The 24,238-nt window shown below is 35.7% G+C and overlaps 1 protein-coding gene and 1 non-coding gene across 2 annotated transcripts; both read left to right on the plus strand.

Moving 5' to 3' along the window:
• The first annotated feature begins 21,694 nt into the window (after nucleotides 1-21,694).
• On the plus strand, nucleotides 21,695-24,119 carry LOC107152336 (cytochrome c oxidase subunit 7C, mitochondrial). Its single transcript, XM_015497870.2, has 3 exons — nucleotides 21,695-21,883; nucleotides 22,714-22,857; nucleotides 24,020-24,119. Exons 1-2 carry the CDS (start codon nucleotides 21,809-21,811, stop codon nucleotides 22,828-22,830), a joined length of 192 nt encoding a protein of 63 aa, XP_015353356.1. The 5' UTR covers nucleotides 21,695-21,808; the 3' UTR covers nucleotides 22,831-22,857; nucleotides 24,020-24,119.
• LOC125615838 lies at nucleotides 23,862-23,924 on the plus strand. Its single transcript, XR_007346438.1, has one exon. It is a non-coding gene; the product is annotated as a small nucleolar RNA Z39 (small nucleolar RNA).
• Nucleotides 24,120-24,238: the final 119 nt, after the last annotated feature.

The following is a 24,238-nucleotide window of genomic DNA, read 5'->3' on the forward strand; positions in this document are numbered from 1 at the left end:
GTGGTGCCATGGGAAAGCTCATTGTGAAAAACTCCAACGATGGCCCCATTGGAGGAAGTTCAGTTAAATACAGGAAAAGGAGAGTGTTGCTTCAAAAAGAAGATGTCCTGTTTGGAACTTAAGAGGAAAGGGCATGAGAACTTTCCCTCCTGTTACATAATTGTAATTATCAACTTACTTGTCAGATTTCTTTGATCTCTCTGCTTTCAGATATTAGACTCTATTATATTTTTTCCAAATCGATTTAGATTTGGCATCCTTAGTCTTTAGCACTGGTTTCTGGTTTGTTTGTTTCCTAAAAATCCAAGTTCTTTAAAGTTTTAATATGGTTTTTACTTTAGATCCTTATACTTTTTCACCCAATTTTCATTGATCAGATGAAAATGAAAGAAAGGAAGGAAGAAAAAGAAAAGAAAGAGACAGAGGAATGATGTCCTCACTAAATACATAGGTCAGCAGAAATTGTCTTTTTCCATCTGCATTTTCGTCTCCCTGTTTCCCTAGTCCCTTTGGCTTCCCAGTATTAATCCTGCCCACCTTCCCCGGTTAATCTTTCCTCCTAGGAAGGTCATGGACTGTAAATTTGAGGCATATTCTTATTTCTCTTATTGGTTTGTATCTAAGCCTTTGTCTTTAATTTTAAATTAAAGGTTTTACATTATTCTTGAGATTGATAGGAAAGAACAGTTGGATTTTTTTTTTATTCTCCTGAAGTCACATTTGTCGACTTCCACAATAAAATCCAGGACTGCTTTCAGAAGTGAATATAATTCATATCAGTTATTTTATTTCCCATAGTAAAAAACTCTGTCTTGAGAAAATAACTTTTAATTCATCACTATTTTTTTATAACCATACATTTCTCTTCGCTCTAGTCTCTCCCATTATTTTCTCCCTTCAGTATTAGATTTCTCCAGCAAGAATGTAAAGAGGAAAGAAGAAAACAATATGAATTTTTAAATTTCTAACAAGTCTGGAAAACAGCTGGTGACAAAACAGATTGAACAACAGAGATTTGCATCTCCTATTTCTGGATACAAGAATTTCAAAAGCCAAGTTGATGCCAATGTTTACGCTCCATGAATATAAAATTAAGGTCTATTCAAAAAGCACTTCAATAAAATTTTCCAAGTTCATCATAATCTGTACAAATTGTAAGAATATTCCATAACATATTAATATAGACAATAATATAGGATGTAATTGTTGGGAGCTGCTACATAAGAGCTGAGCACCCTTAACCTGGAGTGATGGTGAGACTGGTTTCCACTGCTTGAGGAAGCAAGAGGACCTCACCTAGGGTTGGCAGGGAACAAGCTCTTGGAGTGGGCATCACCCAGTGAGAGTGGGCCACATCCCTGAAACCCAATCCCTTGCCTCATTTGGGTGGAACTTTCTCAATTTTCTTTCTCCTCAATAAAAATGGTCTCAGAGGCACTGGGTTCGATCCTCAGCACCACATAAAAAAAGATAAAATAAAGGTGTTGTGTCCACCGAAAACTGAAAAATAAATATTTAAAAATTCTCTCTCTCTCTCTCTTTCTCTCTTTCTCTCTCTCTCTCTCTCTCTCTCTCTCTCTCTCTCTCTCTCTCTCTCCTCCTCTCTTAAAAAAAAATGGTCTCAAGCTTGCTTGCTGTCTCTTTCCAAGGGACCCCTAAGGTCAAGAGCCGTCCTGGATTAAGAAAAAGTATTTCTGTGTGCTCGCATGCTTTCTTTGCCCAGCAAAGTTTGATTACTACACATGGTTTGATTACTACACATTGTATACATGTATCAAATTATCACACTGAACCCCATAAACTTACACAATTAAATTGCAGTAAAATAAATAAAGCATAGGTGACTGAAACATTCTAACCTTAGTTGGAATATTGGTTAACAATTATATGCAGTTGCCAAACTCATTGCATTCAAAATATATATGTTTTATTACAGGTAAATAATGCCTCAGTGAAGTTGATTTTAAAAACCAAGTCATAAAACCCAGCATAGGGTGCCAGCCTCACTAGCTGGCAATATGCAATAACTCATAATGAAATAACAAATACTAGTATAGACAATGACATAGAATACAGACTGTAATAACAAATAATAAATAATACAGAATATAATAATATTCTACATTTTAATGATCCTCTACACTCAGGTTTTCCCACATGATTTGGATTCCTCTCCTCACAGTAAATGAACACTGTTCTGGTTTCCTCATCTGATGAGTTAGATGTTCTCACATATTTTAAATTTCTATTTTTTTAAAAGTATTTTATTTATCTTTAATGAAGTATAATAGATATTTTTAATTTAAAAAACTTTTCAAAAATTTTTAGTTGAAAACAAGTTAAAAGTATAGAGCCCCTATCTTTTCCAGACAAGGACAGTGAAGAATTAGGAAATTATCAAAGACAGAATGTCCTAATTTTTTGTGGAGAGCAGCAAATGAATCATTGCTTTGAACTCCATAGCTTTGGACAGCTAGACTGCCCTTTCAGGTTTCTCTCAGTATGAAAGTACTCAAAGACACCCATTTGCTGGTGGCCACTGTTAATGGGGCAGATTCCATGCCTGGTGTAGAATTTATGGGTTTGATAGCTTTGGATTCAGATGTCTACTGCCCTGAGGTGGAAAGAGTACCCTTGAACCCAGTTAGCCTTGAGGCACCAATTGCCTAGAGGAGGAAGATTTACTGCACAAGTGATAGGGCTCCAATCAGTCCAACTTCACCACAGCCTTTCCCTTCTTGTTTACCTTGAAGAACTTTTCCTGACAATAAGTCCCTTTGATGTTCTTCCCTATAAATACAGCAAAGCCTCACTCTTTGTTAGAGATCCGACCCATCAGGTCCAATCCACCCACTAAGACCCTGCTGTGAAACTCTTTTTCTGTGTCTTTTGTCTTTTATTTCTTATTAATGATTTCAGACTTTTAATTTCTTAGCCTGCTCATGCCTCCATGGAGTTATCTGATCCCTCCTTGTGCAGGGCACAGCAACATTTTTTTTTTCCTTTAGAGATTACTCTTCCTAGTGACACTTAGAAAAGCAGTTTCTTTCCAATGAAATAATGATGAGGTTTCCTCAGAAGCTGATTTTCAAAATAAAATTCATATAAAATGGGACTCATGATCCACAAGTCCAGGCAGGCAAGATAGGCAAGTCTTGAGAAGCATCTCTGGAGCAAGTGTCCTTAATACAACAGCAGTTGACACAAATAGTGAAAGGATAGTATGAAGAAGACAGCACCGACTTAACACAAATTGTCCCTAGCACAGGAAAAATAGGGGGAAATAGCAACAGTGGAAAAGCAGTGGTATGAAAGGAATAACAACTGCTACAGAGTGTTGAGCATTACTACTTGCCAGGTACACGGATAAGCACACAAGCTCATTTAATTAAAAACTAATTGTCTTTTTCTGAAGGTAGAGCTAAGGATAGGCTCATTACCTTCTAAATGAGTGATTCTCAGAGAGCACACATTCACAAGGCAGGAATAAAATAAAACTAAGATTTAATGCCGCTGTGAGGAACAGAGGGGAGGATCAATAGAAGCTGCACATGTTCAATATTTCAGGCACTGGATGGCACACACTGATGGCAGAGATTGGATAGACATTTTGCCCATGGACTTCAGGATCCCAACATAGTTAGGCCTTAACCTGTTCAATGAAATGAGGGGCGGGGGGGAAATCTACCAGTTAGATCTCAGCAGGTAGCAGGTAAAGAAGCATTGGCTCAGACCAGGTGTATGTTCAGTTGACTCAGATTGCCCTGAAAAGATGGCCACAGAGCAGTGGTTTTCAACACAGAACATTTCCACCAGAGGGGATGGATGTTTAACAATGTCTAAAAGCAGGTTTGATTGTCATGGATGGTGGAGGGGTGGAACCTGGGGGAAAAGGAGGTTGTTACTTGCGTCTGGTAGGCAGATCCTAGGAAGGCAGCTAAATGGTCTATAATGTACAGGACATCTCCTTCAGGAAAGGATTATCTGCACTAGGATATCAATAGTTCAGTTGTTGAGAAGCCCTGCAGTACAGCCTCACTTATACTGGGCTGAGTGTAGTTCTATTCTTGAAAACAGCCATGCATCAAAGGCTATGGTGCTCAGAGGCAATTAATATGTAAATAATTTGAAAATATATTGCAAAGAATAAATCATGGTTTGATTACTACACATTGTATACATGTATCAAATTATCACACTGAACCCCATAAACTTACACAATTAAATTGCAGTAAAATAAATAAAGCATAGGTGACTGAAACATTCTAACCTTAGTTGGAATATTGGTTAACAATTATATGCAGTTGCCAAACTCATTGCATTCAAAATATATATGTTTTATTACAAGTAAATAATGCCTCAGTGAAGTTGATTTTAAAAACCAAGTCATAATCTCAGACTCAAAACAGTATTTGATTTAAAGTCTGTCACATTATTTAATCATTATTTTCAGCAAATACTGAGTGTCTTTACACAGGATACTTAGGATACATACATCAATGATTAGATAAAATTAAAACTCTAATTCTAGCTGCAAATCAGTTTTGTCTTTTGGGTTTTGTTGTTTTTTTTTATTGTTTTTTTTTTTTTTTTTTTGGTTTTGGTTTTGGTTTGGTTTGGTTTGTATTTTAGACCAATATACTTCAATGGCCAATCTATTGAACAAAGAGAGAAAGTTAATTAAATAGTGGCATATATGGGGAGACCCTAGAAGAGGATTATGATAGAGACATTTACTAATATAAAACACTCTACATGTGTAACTAATTAAAACAATTTTTTTAAAAACAGAAAATATGCTAATTAACTCTCCTAATGATTCTATAAAATAGGTAACATTATTGTCCCCATGTCAAAATGAGGGAAGTCAGATGATTTATCCAAAACTAAACAGTTAGGGTAATCTGGAATTTGAACCTTGGTAAGTCTGATGCCAGGCTACAGTATACTGCTTGGAGTGTACAACTCTAGGGAAATATGTAGAAGCAAGAAAGCCACAAGGAAGAATTATGAAGATTAGCAGCCATTACCAAATCAAAGCAATATTATACTTGACCACTGAATATCTAATTCTTACGGAGGCACTCTGTAAGACTCCAGACAGAAACTGGATGTTCTCCATGAGGGAGATGACATATGTTCAATCAAGCCTTTTCGAGTTTCCTCTCAGACACACAGAAATCCCATGTTCTCTAGACCTCCTGCATCTTCACTGTAGCATGGGAGAGGTTTGACTAATGTAATGTGAGCATGAGAAATGTATGTCACCTACATACCTAGCCCCAAACCGTGCTGCATGAGCCTTTATTTTCCTCTCCTTAGCATGTTGACAAGTTTAATCAGAGTATTGAGTAGAGGACTTTAAGATGGTAGCACCTGAATGCCATGTGGAAGATTGCATGTTCAGATTGTGATGTGAGTTAAGAATGTAATCTCTCTGAATTTTACATTAAGGCACTAAATTTGGGGATTATTGATTATATTAGCTACCCTTAATTATCTTGCCTGGCCCAGGTTCCATAAGGCAAAGAAGAGAAAACTTGATAAAAGTAACAGACAACAGTGTTTTTTATGTGAGGAAAATTTATGATTTATTATTTTATTTACATGCTAATATATTGTTCCAGAAATCATATGAAGCACAGAACAAAGACACATGCTGTAAAACAAGATAAAATACATTTAAAATCCAGGAGAAAAGTGAAGCTAAGGTAAATAAATTTAGAAAATAAGATGGAATCAAGAGTAAAGTACACAAAGTATGTCCATCATCTCCACAGGAGGTGGTCACATATTTAGCTTTAAGCTTTCTAGCAACCAGAATGAAGAGGAAAGCACAATGAAGTTTGTTATTCACAGTTCCCATAAGGCAAAAGCAAATCCACTAACCAGAAGAAGCAGGTTTATTCTACTTCGAAGACCAAAGAGAAATTTCTCCTATGGGTCTTCATAAAAATGACACTGTGAAATGTATTAAACCACATTCTCAGGAAAAAAAAAATTCTCACAGAAGACCCAGCAATGAGTTTTTTTTATAAGTCTATTATTTATAAAATCCCTTAGTACAAGGTGGTAAGAAGATGGCTGAGCACAATTCAGGGCAATGATACAGTTTTAGAATATTGTTCAATGAGGGATGTGAAGAGAACTGGTAATTAAACCTAACCCACTTTGTGTAATAATTTTATAATTAGTTGGCATGTTTAAAACAACTCTTGGGTGAATGCAGTAATAATTTACTCAAAGGGTATAAATGTTTTTCTCAAGTAAATCCCATTCTTTTTAATTATGAGTCCAAAGTGAAAAGCCAAATACAAAAACTGCTATAGCATAAACAAACACATTTTGATGGACTGTATTAACCATGTAGTTGTCAATCCATTTTGAAGAGGGTCAGTCTGGTACCTTTAATCTCATCTAAGTAATAGAAATATAGTAGCAGCTTCTATCCATCCATCAGCAATGTCAAGCCTGATTACAAATAAATATTTCAGATAACAAGATGCAAGTTTATTTACATTCATCATATAGAGTACAAGAAAGTCAGGCCTACTCTCAAATAGAGTAGTTCCCCTCACCAGCAGAGGATACATGCCATACCTTCCAGTGCATGCCTAAAAATGCAGATGGTAATGATTCCTGTATTATGTTTTGAGCTACACATACATGTCAATGGAAAAGTTTAATTTATATATTAGGCACAATATGACTTAAGAGTAGATAATAATAAAACAGAGGGATTATAACAGTATACTGTAATAAAAGTTATGTTAAATGTGGTCTCTTTCTCTCAAAATATTTTACTGTACTGTACTCACCCTTCTTTTGATGATGTGAGATGGTGTAATGCCAACATGATGAGATGACATGAAGTGCATGATGTGGGCACTGTGACATAGCAGTTGCAACAACAGAAAGGTCACTTGAACACAGGCACTAAAGTATTGTGCCAGTGGATCTGATAATGAAGATGGCCGCTAGATAATAAACATGCCAGTAGTACGGATATGCTGGACAAAGGGGTGACTCATATCCCAGGTGGGAAGGAGCAGGACAGTGTGATATTTCATCATGCTGTCAGATTGGTGCACAAAAAAATTTTAAACTCATGAATTGTTTATTTCTGAGATTTTTCACTGAAAGTTTTTGGACAGTGCTTGACTGTAGGTAATGGAAATCATAGAAAGCAAAACCACAGAGGAGAGGTGGAGGAATTACTGTATTTCTAGTATTTTTCTTGCTTCCACTCTAAGGATTTGTATTTTAAACATGGGTCAAGTTCATTTTTAAAATATCAGAGAGCATTTAAATTATGTTTCTCTAAAATAAATAAGTCAAACTACTTAATCACTTAGTAGTCCAGTTATAGAAACAAACAGGAGATACCACAGTGAATTTAAAAAGCAATAGTAGCAACTGTCATTGTAAATTAAGCCAACTCAGAGATGGAATGTAAATATAACTAGAATCAGTGATTTTCATATTGGGATATGTTAGTTTCTATATTCATCTTATAGAAATGTATCCATCTGTACTCGGCAAGTCCCAATGACAAATAATCATATATGAGGAAAACTCAACCATCCTTGAACCTACATTGAGATTAGGTAAAGAAATTGGGATCGGGACATGAAATGATTTTAAGGCAAATGTGGTATTCAAAAGTAATGAGACTTTCATGCGTGGGTGTGTATGTGTGCTCCTTGTTTTAGTTTCTCATATTCTAAACCATTTTTGCTACTTACACATTCTTGAAATATCCTATTATCAAAGCAACTTCAGGTGGATTTGATATTTAGAAACACACAGAAGTCATTTTGGAGCCTAGTGTATTGAATAAAATCACCTTGTAGCATGAACATTTTGATATACTTGCCAAAAAAGGACACATTTTAAAAATGTATTCTTATAAGTAAAGGTACTTTGTGATCTGACAAAATTTCTATCTCTGTAAACATTTTTCTAGGGGGCAGGCAGATGTGGATCATAAAGAAAAGATACATTTATGGGAATAAAAACCCACAAAGCATTAAACAAAATATATGTGGAAGTGAGTATTTAGAAGAAAAAAAGAAATCACAAAATTCAAAACTTTAAATACAACAAAGGCCAAAAAAATCACAAATGCCCAAAACGTAAAATAATATTTTAATCATTATTTGCTGATAGATTAATATAATACAGTTTCCTATGTTTGGGTTGCATATGCTTTAACTACTCCTCCATAAGACAATAGTTTTATAAAATCACCTTTTACAGAGAGATTAGAAAAATTATTCACTCTTTCCAAAAGCATTTTATTATTTATTCCAAAAATAAATACTTTTTAAAAACTTGGATAGTTTTTAAAAATTATTTATAATCTAAAATGTTTCAGTCTCATTGTTTTTACTGTAATATTATGTGCATTTCTTGAATTGTTTTCTAGTGTGAGAAATCTTCTGCCAAGTTTCTTTTATACAATAAGCTATCAGATTTCAGGCATTTTACATTTTCTTGTGCAATGATTAATTTTAAAAACCCTTCTAATTGATGACTTCATTAATCAATCTGTCATCAAAGTCTTAATTGTGGTAACATATTACAAGTCTAATGATAACTTAATTGTCAACAACATTTCATGTTAACTTTCCATTAACTCTGCCTAAGTAAAAGTGTTCTCAGTTTCTCCTATGCCACTGAAACCAAAGGAAATTGTAATAGAGGAAAAGCCCTAGTAAAAAGAGACAAAGATTTTAATTTAGTATGGTTCAAATATCTCACTTTGAAATTTTTACAAAAACGTAAATAATGTGAGCTTACTGCACAGGCCTTTCTCAGAGCATTGGCTCATGTAGATGAGAAACTCTGAAACTCAAATGTCCTTAGCTTTCCAGTAAACCCACTTCCTTTAGGAATAAAATGGTGAACAAGATAACCATTCTCAATATGTTTTTACAATGCTCTATATGCAAACAACACAAACCAAATGAATAATTTAGGAAGAATTTCTACATTATTCTAAAACTTTGGCTGAATAACAAATTTAGAAGACATCTAAAATTTACTCTATACTGGTCAGGTCAAGATCAAAATGCTTTGAAGTTATATCGCTTCCTTCTAGAGAAAATATCAGATGTTGGCTCTTTACTCATAGACTATCCTCCTCTCTACATTTATTTCTATCATCTTAGCTGCAACTTAGGAGCAAGGTAAAGATCACTTGTGGAATGACCAGAGATCATTCCTATATATGAATGGCATGAGAAACCACATCAGCAGAACTGTTCATTCTCTCTCTTTGAGTGGGATAATTTAAAGCCCAAGGCAAGGCACTTGCATAGTTGAGTAATACACAGATTGAGTAACTTACATACAATGTCAAAGACAGAAAATAAAAGCTGTTCATACATACACAAGGGAATAAAGAGATTAGTAAGTGAATAATGACATAACTACAATAGAAGCAGAAATAAGTCGATAAAATACATCATGAAAATAAGAACAAAAATAGTGACACAGAGTATTTTAATCATAAAGGAGAGTGGACCATAGGAATGACTATGGGAGCACCAAAGCTGCCATATTACTTTCCTGGGTAAGAGAAACTGGTAGAAGAGAGAGAGAGAAGAAAGATTAGTAGAAGAAAGAGAAAGGAGGGAGGGAGGGAGACCAGGAGGCAAGGAAGAAAGAACAAGAAAGGAGCAGAAAGGATAGAGAAATGAGTGAAATAGATCATGTAATTTGAATACATACCCTCAATCTTGAATGTTTGGAGGGTGAGATAGGAGTTGGGGAAGAAGTACACAGACCTTGAACTCATTTTAAATGTTTGTTTATATGGTATTATGAATGCAATTTTGAAACTATTTTAAATGTAATGTAAGAATGAGCAAATGTGCTGATGTGTGCTGTTTTGGGGAGACTGTGTTCTCACTGTGGAAGAAGGAACATGAACATTTGGAGTGGAGAAAAGTGAGAAAGAACCATATGGTATGGATTTAAAATGGAGGTACTGGTAAGACACAGGGTTTCTAGTATGTGGATGTGCATTTTCACTCCCCTGTTTATAAACACATGTAAGTGTGCATGTGTAGCCACTAGGAAACAAATGCATCCTAGCAGCAACAAACACACCCAAGGTCCAGACCTTCATCGGTATTAGTATTCCCTACTTTAAAAAAAGTTGTGCTGCTTGGTTCCCAGGACTGGAATAGGATAAGTATGAATGGGCCAGGAGTATCTCGTTATGAAATAAAATAAGAAATTACTAAAAAAATATAAAACAATGGAAGAATATAACAAAAGCACAGGTAGCAGCTTGAAGGGGCTACCATGCCCAAGTCTAGGATGTTGTAGGAACTACAGTATTTAAGTAATAAATTACAAATCATTGAAAAATAGGAATTAATTAGACTGTACCAATAATAAATAGACAAACAAATAAATAGGGGAGGAGAAAGGTCTTTTGCATACAGTCCAATGTCTAAGGGCAGCTGGTAAATAGGAAAGGAGAGCTGGTTTGGGGAAAAAAAAATCATCATTTAAAAACCATTATGGTAATGATTGAGCAAGAATCATCAACAGATAAATTCAGGAGAAATTGTATGGGGGGAGTAAGGGACAGGATATTTGCATGGTCTTATCATGTCTTGCCATGGAGTTCTTATTGTGTGCAAGAAAGAAAAAATAGAATTTTTTCAGTGCAAAATCAAACTAAGCAATCAACATAAATATCACCAGTGAGGGGCATGTGGACATTTTGCATCTCCACATGTGATTCCATCAAATACAAAGGAAATAGCCTATACAACATTTGGTAAAGAAAATATAACTTCAATCTATTCATAAGGAAAAATATCAGACAAACACAAAACAAAGCTTATCCTATTTTCTTAAAAAAAAGTAGAGATGGCTATATCATTCCAACATGTTAGTACCATAGAAGAAAAAGGCTACAGAAATTCTCCACTTCTTTTTTTATTGATTTATTCTAATTTATATATGACAGGGGAATTCATTATAATTCATATTACACATATAGAGCACAATATTTCATATCTCTGTATATAAAGTATGTTCACACCAATTCATGTCTTTATACATGTACTTTGGATAATGATGACCATCACATTCCACCATCATTTCTAACCCCATGCCCTCTCCCTTTCCCTCCCACCCCTCTGCCCTATTTAGAGTTTATCTACTCCTCCCATGCTCCCCCTCCCTATTCCACTATGAATCAGCCTCCTTATGTCAGAAAAAACATTCGGTATTTAGTTTTTTGGGATTGGCTAACTTCACTTAGCATTATCTCCTCCAACTCCATCCACTTACCTCAAATGCCATGATTTTATTCTCTTTTATTGCTGAGAATATTTCATTGTGTATAAATGCCACATTTTTTTCATCCATTCATCTACTGAAGGGCATCTAAGTTGGTTCTAAAATTTAGCTATTGTGAATTGGGCTGCTATAACATTGATGTGGCTGTGTCCTTGTAGTATGCTGGTTTTAAGTCCTTTGCATATAGACAGAGGAGAGGGATAGTTAGGTCAAATGGTAGTTCCATTCCCAATTTTCCAAGGAATCTCCATACTGCTTTCCATATTGGCTGCACTAATTTGCAGTCCCACCAGCAATGTATGAGTGTACCTTTTTCCCCACATCCTTGACAACACTTATTGTTGTTTGTATTATTAATAACTACCATCCTGACTAGAGTGAGATGAAATCTTAGAGTTGTTTTGACTTGCATTTCTCTAGTTACTAGCAATGATGAACATATTTTCATATATTTGTTGATTGATTGAATATCATTTTCTGAGACATACCTGTTCAGGTAATTGGCCCATTTATTGGTTTAGTTATTATTTTGGTGTTTAGCTTTTTGAGTTCTTTATATACCCTAGAGATTAGTGCTCTATATAATGTGTGAAGGGTAAAAATTTGCTTTCAAGATGTAGACTCTCTATTCACCTCACAGATTGTTTCTTTGCTCAAAAGAAACGTTTTAGTTTGAGTCCATCCCATTTAATGATTCTTGATTTTAATTCTTGTGCCAAAGGAGTCTTATTAAGGAAGTTGGGGTCTAATCCCACATGATGGAGATTAGGGCCTACTTTTGCTTCTATTAGATGCAGGTTCTCTGGTTTAATTCCTAGGTCCTTGATCCATTTTGAGTTGAGTTTTGTGCATGGTGAGAGATAGGGGTTTAATTTCATTCTGTTGCATATGGATTTCTAGTTTTCCAAGCATCATTTGTTAAAGAGGCTATCTTTCCTCCTATGCATGTTTTTGGGGCCTTTGTCTAATATAAGATAATTGTAATTGTGTGGGTTAGTCTGTGTGTCCTCTATTCTGTACCATTGGTCTAACAGTCTGTTTATGTGTCTAACATGCTGTTTTTGTTACTATTGCTCTGGAGTGTATTTTAGGGTCTGATATGGTGATGCCACCTGCTTCACTCTTCCTGCTAAGGATTGCTTTAGCTATTCTGGGTCTCTTATTTTTTCAGATGAATTTCATGACTGTTTTTTCTATTTCTATGAGGAATGCCATTGAGATTTTCCTCAGAATTGCAGTAAATCTGTACACTGCTTTTGGGAGTATGGTCATTTTGATAATATTAATTCTGCCTATCCAAGAGCAAGGTAGATCTTTCCATCTTCTAAGGTCTTCTTTGATTTTTTTTCTTTAGGGTTCCATAGTTTTCATTGTATAAATCTTTCACCTCTTTCATTAAGTTGATTCCCATGTATTTTTTTTAGGCTATTATAAATTGGATAGTTTTCCTCATTTCCATTTCTGAGGATTTGTCACTGTTATACAGAAATGCCTTTGATTTATGGGTGTTGATTTTATGTCCTGTTACTTTGCTAAATTCATTTACTAGTTCTTGATGGTGGAATTTTTGGAGTCTTCTAGGTATAGAATCATATCGTCAGCAAATAGTGCTAATTTAAGTTCTTCTCTTTCTATGTGTATCTCTTTAATTTCTTTTGTCTGTCTAATTGCTCTGGCCAGTGTTTCAAGAACCATGTTAAATAAAAGTGGTAAAAGAGGGCATCCCTGTTTTGTTCCAGTTTTTAGAGGGGATGCCTTCAATTTTTCTCCATTTAGAATGATGTTGGCCTGGGGCTTAGCATAGCTAGATGTTGAGATATATTCCTGTTTTCCCTAGTTTTTCTAGTGTTTTGAACATGTAGAGGTGCTGTATTTTGTCAAATGCTTTTTCTGTGTCTATTGAGATGATCATATGATTCTTATCCTTAAGTTTATAGATATGATGAATTAGATTTATTGATTTCTGTATGTTGAACCACCCTTGCATCCCTAGGATAAATCCCACTTGATCATGGTGCACTGTCTTTTTGATATATTTTTGTATTTGATTTGCCAGAATTTTATTGGAAATTTTTGCATCTATGTTCATTAGAGATATTGGTCTGAAGTTTTCTTTTTTTGGTGTGTCTTTTCCTGGTTTTGAAATCAGGGTTATATTGGCCTCAGAGATTGAGTTTGGAAGTGATGCCTCTTTTTTTTCTGTTTCCTGAAATAAATTGAAGAGTATTGGCATTAGTTATTCTTTAAAGGTCTTATAGAACTCGTGGTGTATCCATCTGGTCTAGGGCTTTTCTTGGTTGGTAGGCTTCTGATGGCATCTTCTATTTTGTCACTTGAAATTGATTTGTTTAAATTGTGTATATCATCCTGATTCAATTTAGGCAACTAATATGACTTAAGAAATTTGTTGATGCCTTCAATATTTTGTATTTTATTGGGGTTTAAGTTTTCAAAATAATTTCTAATTATCTTCTGTATTTCTGTAGTGTCCATTGTGATATTTCCTTTTTCATCACATATGTTAGAAATTTGAGTTTTCTCTCTCCTCTTCATTAGCATGGCTGAGTCTGTCAATTTTATTTTTTTTCAAAGAACCAACTTTTTGTTCTGTCAATTTTTTCAATTGTTTCCTTTGTTTCAATTTCATTGATTTCAGTTCTGATTTTAATTTTTTCCTGTCTTCTGCTTTTGGTGTTGATTTATTCTTTTTCTAGGGCTTTGAGATGCAATGTTAAGTCATTTATTTGTTGACTTTTTCTTCTTTTAGGGAATGAACTTCATGCAATGAACTTTCCTCTTAGAACTGCCTTTATAGTATCCCAGAGATTTCAATATATTGTATCTGTGTTCTCATTCACCTCTAAAAATGTTTTAATCTCCTCTTTAATGTCTTCTTCAACCCATTGTTCATTCAGTAGCATATTTTTTAGCCTCCAGGTGTTGGAGTATCTTTTATTTCTTATTTTATCATTGATTTCTAATTTCATTCCATTATGATCTGATAGAATAAAGGGTAGTAGCTCTACTTTTTTATATTTGCTAAGAGTTGCTTTGTGGCATAGTAAATGGTCTATTTAAGAGAAGGAACCATGTGCTACTGAGAAGAAATTCCCTTGCTGAAGGATGAAATATTCTGTATATGTCAGTTATGTCTAAATTATTGATTGTATTATTGAATTCTAGATTCTTTGTTCAGCTTTTATTTGGAAGATCTATCCAGTGATGAAAGAGGTGTGTTAAAATCACCCAAAATTATTGTGCTGTGGTCTATTTGACTCTTGAACTTGAAATGAGTTTGTTTGATGAATGTAGATGCTCCATTGTTTGGGTCATATATATTTATGATTGTCAAGTCTTGTAGGTATATGGTTCCCTTAAGCAGTATGTAGTGTCCTTCTTTATCAAATTTGACTGACTTTAGCTTAAAGTCCACTTTATTTGATATGAGGATGGAAACCCCTGCTTGCTTCTGCAGTCCATGTGAGTGGTATGATTCTTCCCAATTCTTCACCTTCAGTCTGTGGATACCTTTTCCTATGAGATGAGTCTCTTGGAGGCAGCATATTGTTGGGTCTTTTTTTTTTAATCCAATCTTATCTAATCTGCTAGTCTATGTGTTTTGATTGGTGAGTTTAGGCCACTAACATTCAGGGTTATTATTATTTTTTAAAGAGAGAGAGAGAGAACTTTTTAATATTTATTTTTCAGTTTTCAGTGGACACACATCTTTATTTTATTTTTATGTGGTGCTGAGGATCGAACCCAGTGCCCCGCGTGTGCCAGCAAGCATGTTACTGCTTGAGCCACATCCCCAACCCCAGGGGTTATTATTGAGACATGATTTGTATTGGCAGCCAGTTTTGTTTATTTTTTGGTATTTAATGTGACTTAGTTTCTCCTCTGATTAGGTTTTCCTTTAGTGTAATACCTCTCTCTCTGCTGATTTTCAACCCTGTTTTTCATTTCCTCTTCATGGAATATTTTGCTGAGAATGTTCTGTAATGCAGGCTTTCTAGTTGTAAATTCTTTTAACTTTTGTTTATTGTGGAAGGTTTTTATTTCGTCATCAAATCTAAAGCTTAGTGTTGCTGGATATAAGATTCTTGGTTGGTATTCATTTTCTTTCAGAGCTTGGTGTATGTTGTTCCATGATCTCCTGTCTTTGAGGGTCTGGGTTGAAAAATCTGCTGAGATATGAATTGGTCTCCTCCTAGATGTGATCTGATTCCTCTTTCTTGTGGCTTTTAAGATTCTATCCTTATTCTGTATGCTAGGCAATTTCATTATAATGTGCCTTTGTGTAGGTCTATTGTAATTTTGTACATTTGGTGTCCTGTAAGCTTCTTGTATTTGGTTTTCCAATTTATTCTTCATGCTTGGGAAATTTTCTGCTATTATCTCATTGAAGATATTGTGCATTCCTTTGGTTTGAAACTCTGTGCCTTCCTCTATCCCAATAACTATTACTTTTGGTGTTTTGATGCTGTCCCATAATTCTTGGATGTTCTGTTCATGGTTTCTTACTGTCTTCACTGTGTGATCAACTTTATTTTTCAGATTGTATACTTTGTCTTCATTATCTGACGTTTTTCTTCCAAGTGATCTAGGCTGTTGATTATGCTTTCTATTGAGATTTTTATTTGGCTTATTGTATCCTTCATTTCAAGTATTTCTAACTGTTTTTTTTTCAGAGTCTCTACCTTTTTCTCGAAGTATTCTTTTACTAACTGTATTTGCTCTCTTGTCTCCTTGTTGGAGTGATCAATTTTTGCCTGTATTCGCTCATTTAAGTCATTCTTTAATTCACAGATTATTTTAATTATGAACCTTCTGAACATTTCATCTCTGACATTTCATCAAGTTCACTGCCCGTGGGTTCTGTTATTGTATTATCTTGGTTTGTTTGGGGCATTTTCTTCCCTTATTTTTTCATGTTGTCTATGTGTCTTCCTTTCTTGCAGTGTGGATCTGGCCCTGAATCCCATGCAAGTCTGTGAGGGCAGATCTGGTCTGGGACTGAGCTCCTGCAGTAGTCTGCTGGTCCAAAAGGGAGGTCCTCTGCTGGAGGCTGGGCTCTGGCAGGTGTCTGCAGGTGGTGGGATGAACCAGGCAGAAAGTCTCCACTTGAAAGGAAACTAAAGAGAGAGTTATAATGGCTAAATGCAATATCTGCTCCTAGACTTGATTGTACTGGAGATTTAAAGAAAAAAGTAATAAAGCTATAAAGGACATTAGTAGATACACTGACAAAACTGGCACAGATATTAATATAAATCTATGGAGTTAATAGCAATTATGTAAGGTAATAGCTCTATTCTTAGGAAATACACATTGAACTATTTCGGGTTCAAGTAGCATGATTTAAGTTATGCTTAAATCATTCAGGAAAAAATATATGAAGAGTGTAAATGTAAATAATAGACAATGGAATAAAATGTTAAAAACAGCACTCATACTTGTACTAATTCTATTTGTGCTATTTTTTCATAAGTTTAAAGTTATTTCCAAATGTTCTAAAATAAAAATAATAACCTAAGAAGAACCCAAGAGTTCTTTACCTCTTCCTAGCAGTGAAGGATCACCTTAAAGATGATAAAGCCCAACAGCCTCCTCCAGAAATTATCCACTGTCATGCTAGTCAAGGAGCTAAGAGGACAATGTTGAGAAAGGCAGACTGAATTTAGCTCTAGTCCCAAGCTCTGATAGGTTTGACTTCTCTGAGAAAATATCAGAGGAAATAATCATTTCCTGTGTTGTATTTGTTTAATGAATCCAAAAGCAGTGCCTTTGAATCTTCCATAAAACAATAGGATATGGTAGAAGCACAAATTCAGTGCTCTGCTGATTCAGAGATCACTGGACCTGGCTGACTGGCCTGCCCTTCCACCATCCAACCATGCAAAGGACTCAGGAGTCTGGAATCTGGAGAATAGTCCATCTCTGATTCCACCTGCATCTGAAAGATCCATTCAGACTCATGGAGCAGTAGATGGAGCAGCAAGTTACAAAGAGCCTATATACACATACACAATTTAATCTATATCCAGTCGTGTTTTAATTGAATTCCACCCACTCCTTCATCTAGAATGTGATCAATATATCTACTGATCAACTCAATCAGGAAATTGTGTAGAAGGATTTTGAGCAGGGATTTTGAAATCAGATTGAATTTGGTTTAAATCACAGTGTTCTGGTTGATATCTCTGGGGGCTCAAGCAAGTTATTTAAACTCATTGAATCTCATCAGTCTTATTTATAAAATGAAGGTAATGATAGTGAGAGTTCCTTCATAGAATTATTATGAGGATTAAATGAGGTCTTACATGTAAAGTCTATGGTAAAAACCATATAATGTTAACTTTCATTAATATATTTGAAGAGTAGAAATAGAATTAAGGGTACAATGAGGCACTGCAAAAAATACCTATGTGCACCAGGGACTACTCGACTGAAGAATCACTAGGATAGTTTATAACGAGTACAATAGTGCTTTATCCATTCCTTCTATTACATAATTATAATGAGCACCTACTATGTGAAAGGATGCAAAGATACTTAAAACATAGTTTGTTTTTTTTTCTTAAGAAGCATATGGTCTAGTAAGGAGCTGGCAACATACACAACTAATTATAGTGCATGAGATTGCCACTATGAGTGGCATTACAAATTAAATTGTAGCTAACCTTAAATGAAAAACAAATTGATTTCTTTTAAGTGTTTTAGGAAGGCTTCTCAAAGTAAGCAACATGGCGATAGAGTTTTGAAGTATATAACAGGAGATAAGAAAAGGGAAAGATTTTTTTTTTTAAGAAAGCAAGATGAAGAGTGACATACATAGATTATTAAGTAAGCTTTCCCCCCCAACTTTGTCTTCCTGTGGGTCATCATGAAGTCATTCAGAAAAGTGGCAAAACAATTCCCAGTCCTAACTTCCTCAGTGAATCACATATTTTTCTTTTTCTGAAACCAGGTCCATTACCTGTAAATGTAAAATTTCAAATAGATGTTAACACAGAGTTTTGATTTCAATGCTGTAGTAGCAAGAAGCTATATAAACTCAAGATCAAAAGAATTCATTAATTTGAGTTTTGCAAAGTAGGTTGGAAACATAATTTCTTCACTAAATAATTTATTTTAAGTAAGCTTGAACCTAGTCCTTAAAAATCTAATATAGAAGCTATATAAAGAAATAACAAATATTATATTTTAATTTTTAGTTATGCTGTTCTATATAATGTAATTTCAATCTCCAAAGACTTGTGTGAATCTAGAAAGTACATTGCTAATTCTATGACATACACCCTAGTTACTACTTAAAATAATTAGATTTTATTTTTAAAATATAATTTTGGAGTAAATCTTCTATACTTAAAGGTGTTTTCCATTTTATACCAATCAATTTATGAAATGTTTCATTTCCCTTAAAATGCAATTTGTAATAAAAGTTTATCATGCTGAATCCAAAGTTTCTCTAGAATGATTTCCATTTTTCTTGCCAGCTATTATGATCTGAATGTAGATTTTTAACCTCCTTGTGAAAGAAATAGTGTGTGATACCTGTTGCAAGTTTCTATTCCTGCATTAAAAAAAAAAAAAAAAAAAACTACCCCAAAACTTAGTGGTCAGCAATTTATTTTTATCTTACAGTTCTGTGAGCTGATGGGCTCATTTTGTTTAACCCATTTCATAAAGTTGTAAGCAAATAAGACTGTAACTAGAGTCACCTGAAGGCTTCTTTATTTGTACTTCTAATGTCTGGACTTAGCTAGCAATACTCACTAGGCGCTCATGGAACATACCTTTCCATCTCGTTCTCCTGCATCTTTTTTCCTTCACCCACTACTCCTCGTTCTCTCTTCCTCTCCCTTTCTCTGAACCTCCTCCTCATTGTGTGGGTTCTCTATATGGCTAACTTGGACATTTTCCTAGTCCTGAAAGTCTAGGAATAGTTAGATTTCTCATATGTTGATTTATCCTAAGAAAACATCCAAGTTGCATGAGTGGAAGCTGCAAGGATTTTGATGAGTTAGCTTCAGAAGTATCAGAATGTCACTCTATTCCATTCTTTTGGTCAATCTGGCTGCTAAAGTCAAGAAAAGCCTGTTAAACTTCACCATTCAATGGAAAGCATCACAAGGAAATTGTTGTCATCTTTAATTTACCACATTATTTAAAAAATAAAAATTTGCCATATTTATTCAAGCTTTTCTCCCCTCCATAAACTTAAAGGCTTGAATGAACAACCACTTTAATCTGTAGATGAACAGTTTGGGAGGCTCAACTCTGATTAACATAGCATTCATTTACATCATTGATTTAGCTGGTGGCTGAGTAAGGTCCAAGACCTCCGTTGGAAGGTCCAGAACCTTGACTGGAAGGTCCAGGATTACTTCAATCACATATCTGGCACCTGAGTGCCCTGCACCTCTCTTCTATGAATTTTCAGAGACCCTTCAGAAAAGTACAATTTCTTACATTTAGTTGGAGATTGTCTCCTGAGGGATTAGAATGTTAATTCTTTCAGAGTCCTTCCTGCACCCTTATCAAGAACATGCCCCTGCTCCAACCTGTTGCTAAAATGACCTGTCCCAGGAATTGCCCCTTCCTACAGGGAGCTATAAAGTTGTAAATTAATGTGTCCTGGGCGGCTCCATCCTGCCCTTCCTTTTTCTACCCCCGTGTTTTCCACCTTTTGGCCATCATAAGCAGGAAGGAGAGAGATAGGGGAAGAGGGCAGGAGAACAAAGGAAGCCTAGGACATAGAAAAGGGCAGAACACCTAGCTTCTTGGGATACCAGAATACCAGCTATGGCCCCTTTCTTCCTCCCAGGATAAATCTATGTTACCCCTTTTTAAAATAAACCTTGCTTTATATGCTTGCCTCAGTGTTCTTTTCTAATGTTCAAACTTCAACATGTGAGGAAGCAGAACTCATCACCTATAACTGGTGGTATCAGAAACACACTTAAAATTGAACAAATTGTATTTACTATAAATTGCAGTAGGGAGAACTTACATGATGAATCATGTGTCTCACAGTTCTCAGTAAAATGTCAGAAAGGTCTTACAGAATTTGGGTTTGCTTTCCAGGATAGTGGCTGTCTTTCTAAATCTTTCTTAGGAAGAAAAAAGATTAGACCAAGATTAAGGCTTTAATTGCTTAAGAGGCAGAAGCCATCATATTAAACCAGATAAGGTGATGTTTGGTCACTTATATGGTATTAGAAGAAAAACTGACAACGTTTAAATTTAACGAAGTTTACTTGGAAAAGTTTGTAAAACCAACAGCTTTCCAGAACAAAGACAAATCATAATGCTCCACCCCACCATGTGCATGTTATCTTTACAGCCAGAGAAAAGTGACATACAGAAACAACCCTATTGACTCTGGTCATCACTTGCTTTATAGAGTCATGGTCTGATAAATTGGCAGCCTGTGATTTGCTGAAGTTAAATTGCTGTTACTGGCTGAATTACAACTATGTTATTGTCTGATTACAATTTGCACGACTGAGCTAGGGTATAGGACACTATGTACAGAGGTTGCTTTGGGCTAAATTTTATCACCAAATGCAGAGACAGGTTTAGACAAAACTTATTTCAGTTTAACAGTGGCTTGGATAATATTTATGTTTTATCTGTGTTCAAATGATTACACAGGGGACTAATTCTTTCCTTGATCCATCCACCAATAAGTGGTCTTATCTTATGCTGATGTCCTATGAAACTGCATATTGTCAGCAGGAATACACTAATTCCTAGCCCAGGGGAGCTCTAGGCTAGCTCCAGATATCAGAGGATGCCTTTTTCTTCCACACTTGCGACATATTGCCTTGAAATTTCTCTGTTCTCCATCCTTCTCCATATATTCAGTTCCCTATATTCTCAGGAAACCATCTCCTAGAGCTCTAACTCAGCTTTCTAACATCTTTTGTGTAATCCGTTGTTTAGTTACTTGTTTTTATGCTTACTTTCTCCACGTAAAATCATATTACACAACTCTCAATGTTGGCAAAGTATTGCAGATCACATTCACATACACAAAGAAGCGATAGGTTTACAGAAAAGTACAGTCCTGTTCCATAAACTGGACACACTGGATGAAAGTGATTCACTTAACTCGATAAAATAGGTTATGGAAAAGGTCCCCAAGAATCCCAGATCTGAACTCATATAAAGGGCTAAGGTCTGAATGAATCATCATTGTTAAGAAATCTCTAGGTTATTTCACTCCCGCAGTCCCACGCCAGACCACATTTCCCATAATCCTTCGAGGCCGAAAAGGCGCCGAGTGCTACTGAACTACAATTCCCATAAGCCTCGGAGACCGCCGCTTTCTTCCGTTTCCGGAAGTCTCTGCCCCATTTCCCAACTTCCCTTTCCTTCTCTTCACGCTGAGGAACAAGGTCGAGGGAAGCGGACGAGGTGAAGCTGTTCTTCCGCCTGCGGTCTTTGCGCTCTTCGCTGAGGCCCCAGCAGCGCCATGTTGGGACAGAGCATTCGGCGGTTCACCACTTCGGTCGTCCGTCGGAGCCACTATGAGGAGGGTCCCGGGAAGGTTAGTGTGTAAGGGCCCGGCTTCGTTGGTGGAGGGAATACTTGGCTGCCACTCGCCTGCTCCAGGACTGCCTAAGAGCTGTGGAGAGGGAAATGGCAAGCTGGGAACTCCTGGAGAAAGCTGGGACCCAAGCGCGTAGCTGCAGAAAGGAAAGGGCAGGCAGAGCGCGCAAGCTGGCCTGGTCTCCCCAGTCAGCGGCCCCTTTGCCGCCAAGATCTGGGAGGCCTGGAAGACTGCCGCTGCAGGTGCCCTGGCTTAAAGCCGAATTGGGAAGGGCATGGGGCCCGGAGTGAAGGTCATTGGAAAGTGATGAGGAATGAAAGCCTGGAGTATTGTACAAGTTTTCTTTACCTAATTGCCCTCGCCGGTTGAGACTAGCTTTAGTCTCAGGTGTATTGATCTTAAGTCGTGTCTTAGCAGTGACAACCATGGAGGATTACGTGAGGCCTACTAGTAAAGGGCAGAGACTGGATGTAGAGGTTATAGCCATGTTATTAAAAAATCAAACTTTGTAGTGCAGTTGACTTTTCCGTGTACCAGGTGGCTGGTTGGTAATAAACAGTTAACTAGAATAGTGCTTTTTGTTACTGAAATAATTAGTTTGTAGAGAATTTTATTAAATAAAAATGTGACTTTTACCCTTGAGTCCCTAAGATGACTGCTAGGTGTTCAGAAAAGCCAAGTATGTATTACCTTTTGGTGTTAACTTGTACACCTGATTATGTAAGACTACATGTGCACACTCACACTTCTCATTCCTTGTGTATTTTGACCTATAAAATCAGATGATTTGCAGTTTTACTTTGGTTGCTTGTTTTCTTTCCCAACAGAATTTGCCATTTTCAGTGGAAAACAAGTGGCGCTTACTGGTTATGATGACCTTATACTTTGGATCAGGATTTGCTGCCCCTTTCTTCATAGTAAGACACCAACTGCTTAAGAAGTAAGGACGTTCTAATTCATCCACATAACAGGTAATTAATGGATTATTGATCTTCCTAAAGCAGTCCTTTGTGTTTTATACTGTACCCCTTCCCCACACCAAAAAAAAAAAAAAAAAGACCCCATACACAAATACATTGTTATGTAGGACTGATTCCTGAAGTATAGGTGTCATACCAGTGGAGGCAAGTTCATAAGCCTATAAAAAATATTTCTTTGATAAATAGTGGCCAGTGTTTATTGAATACACTTGATATGGATAATCTCATGCAGTTCCCCAGCAAACCTGTTATGTTGGTGATAGTAACCTCATCTGAGACACAAAGATGTCATGTTGCCCAAGATTCCATAGCTAGTGACTGTGATCTGGAAATTTTACCCAGGCAGTCTTATTCCAGAGCTTGTGCTTTAAATCAGGTACAGTTCTAAAAACTGATTGATGATATATATTCTCTCCAGTACTTTTACTAAAATAAATGGCTTAGAACATGTCTCTTTATTTCCTTTTATAAAATGGTCATTGTACTCCTTTTTCTTAAAATCTAGCCTTGCAAAGCTGATTTAATATATAAAAAAAACCCAGGAGATAAAATGCTTCTAGTACTCCTTGAATTTGTATCATTCCCAGATATTTTTGCAGTGATAAATCTGTGCCTAATCAGTTCCTACATCCTGAGGAAATAAGTTCAATGATTCTCCAGTGAGAATGATTTTGCACCACAGTGGAGCATATTGCTGTGTCTATGGGGATATTTTTTATTTTTCTAAGGTAAAAAGCCATTGGTGCCAAAGTTGAGAAGTTTCATTAACAGAATATGTGTTACTACTCGCACAAAGAAGTCTTATGTATTGGTAGGTTTGCAGATTGCCTGTGTGTGAATAAAAGATTTATTTAGCATAATTGTGAATAGAGTTTCCCAAAGTAATATTTTGGGAAGCTCTGTGGGGTGTAAATTTCAAAATATACCTTAGAAAGGAAAGTCTATAATTTTAGATAGGGAATAATTAACCCAGATTACTAATATAAAAAGTTTTGGTGCATATGATGAAGCAAATCAGTATGAATGAAGTCATGATACTGTAAACGCTTTCTGATGTACCAGACTGATGGACAATATATTAATGATAACTACTCAACTTCTATAAAATGAGTGGTATTTTCTGATGCCATTAATTTTTGTTTTTATTTTGCAGATACGAAGACTGTTTTAAGAGGTGCAATCTCTGAAAAATGAATCAAACTCTTGGATTCATAGCATACTAGATGTTTGTAAATAAACTAATGACATGAATACTTAATGCCTCTTCTCTGAAATAGGAAATGTGATAATACGGCGTGTGCTTATTATTTCAGTAATTCCCAAGTACTTTTTTTTTTTTTTTTTTTTTTTAAGTCAAGAACTATGTATGATA

The sequence above is a fragment of the Marmota marmota genome, unplaced genomic scaffold, assembly GCF_001458135.2.
Source record: "Marmota marmota marmota unplaced genomic scaffold, marMar, whole genome shotgun sequence".
NCBI lineage: Eukaryota > Metazoa > Chordata > Mammalia > Rodentia > Sciuridae > Marmota > Marmota marmota.

Excerpts from the sequence above, each read along its gene's own strand:
- LOC107152336 (XM_015497870.2), top strand. The coding sequence starts at position 21,809 with ATGTTGGGACAGAGCATTCGGCGGTTCACCACTTCGGTCGTCCGTCGG. Across the intron at positions 21,884-22,713 it reads ATGAGGAGGGTCCCGGGAAG|AATTTGCCATTTTCAGTGGA; the intron begins GTTAGTGTGTAA and ends CTTTCCCAACAG.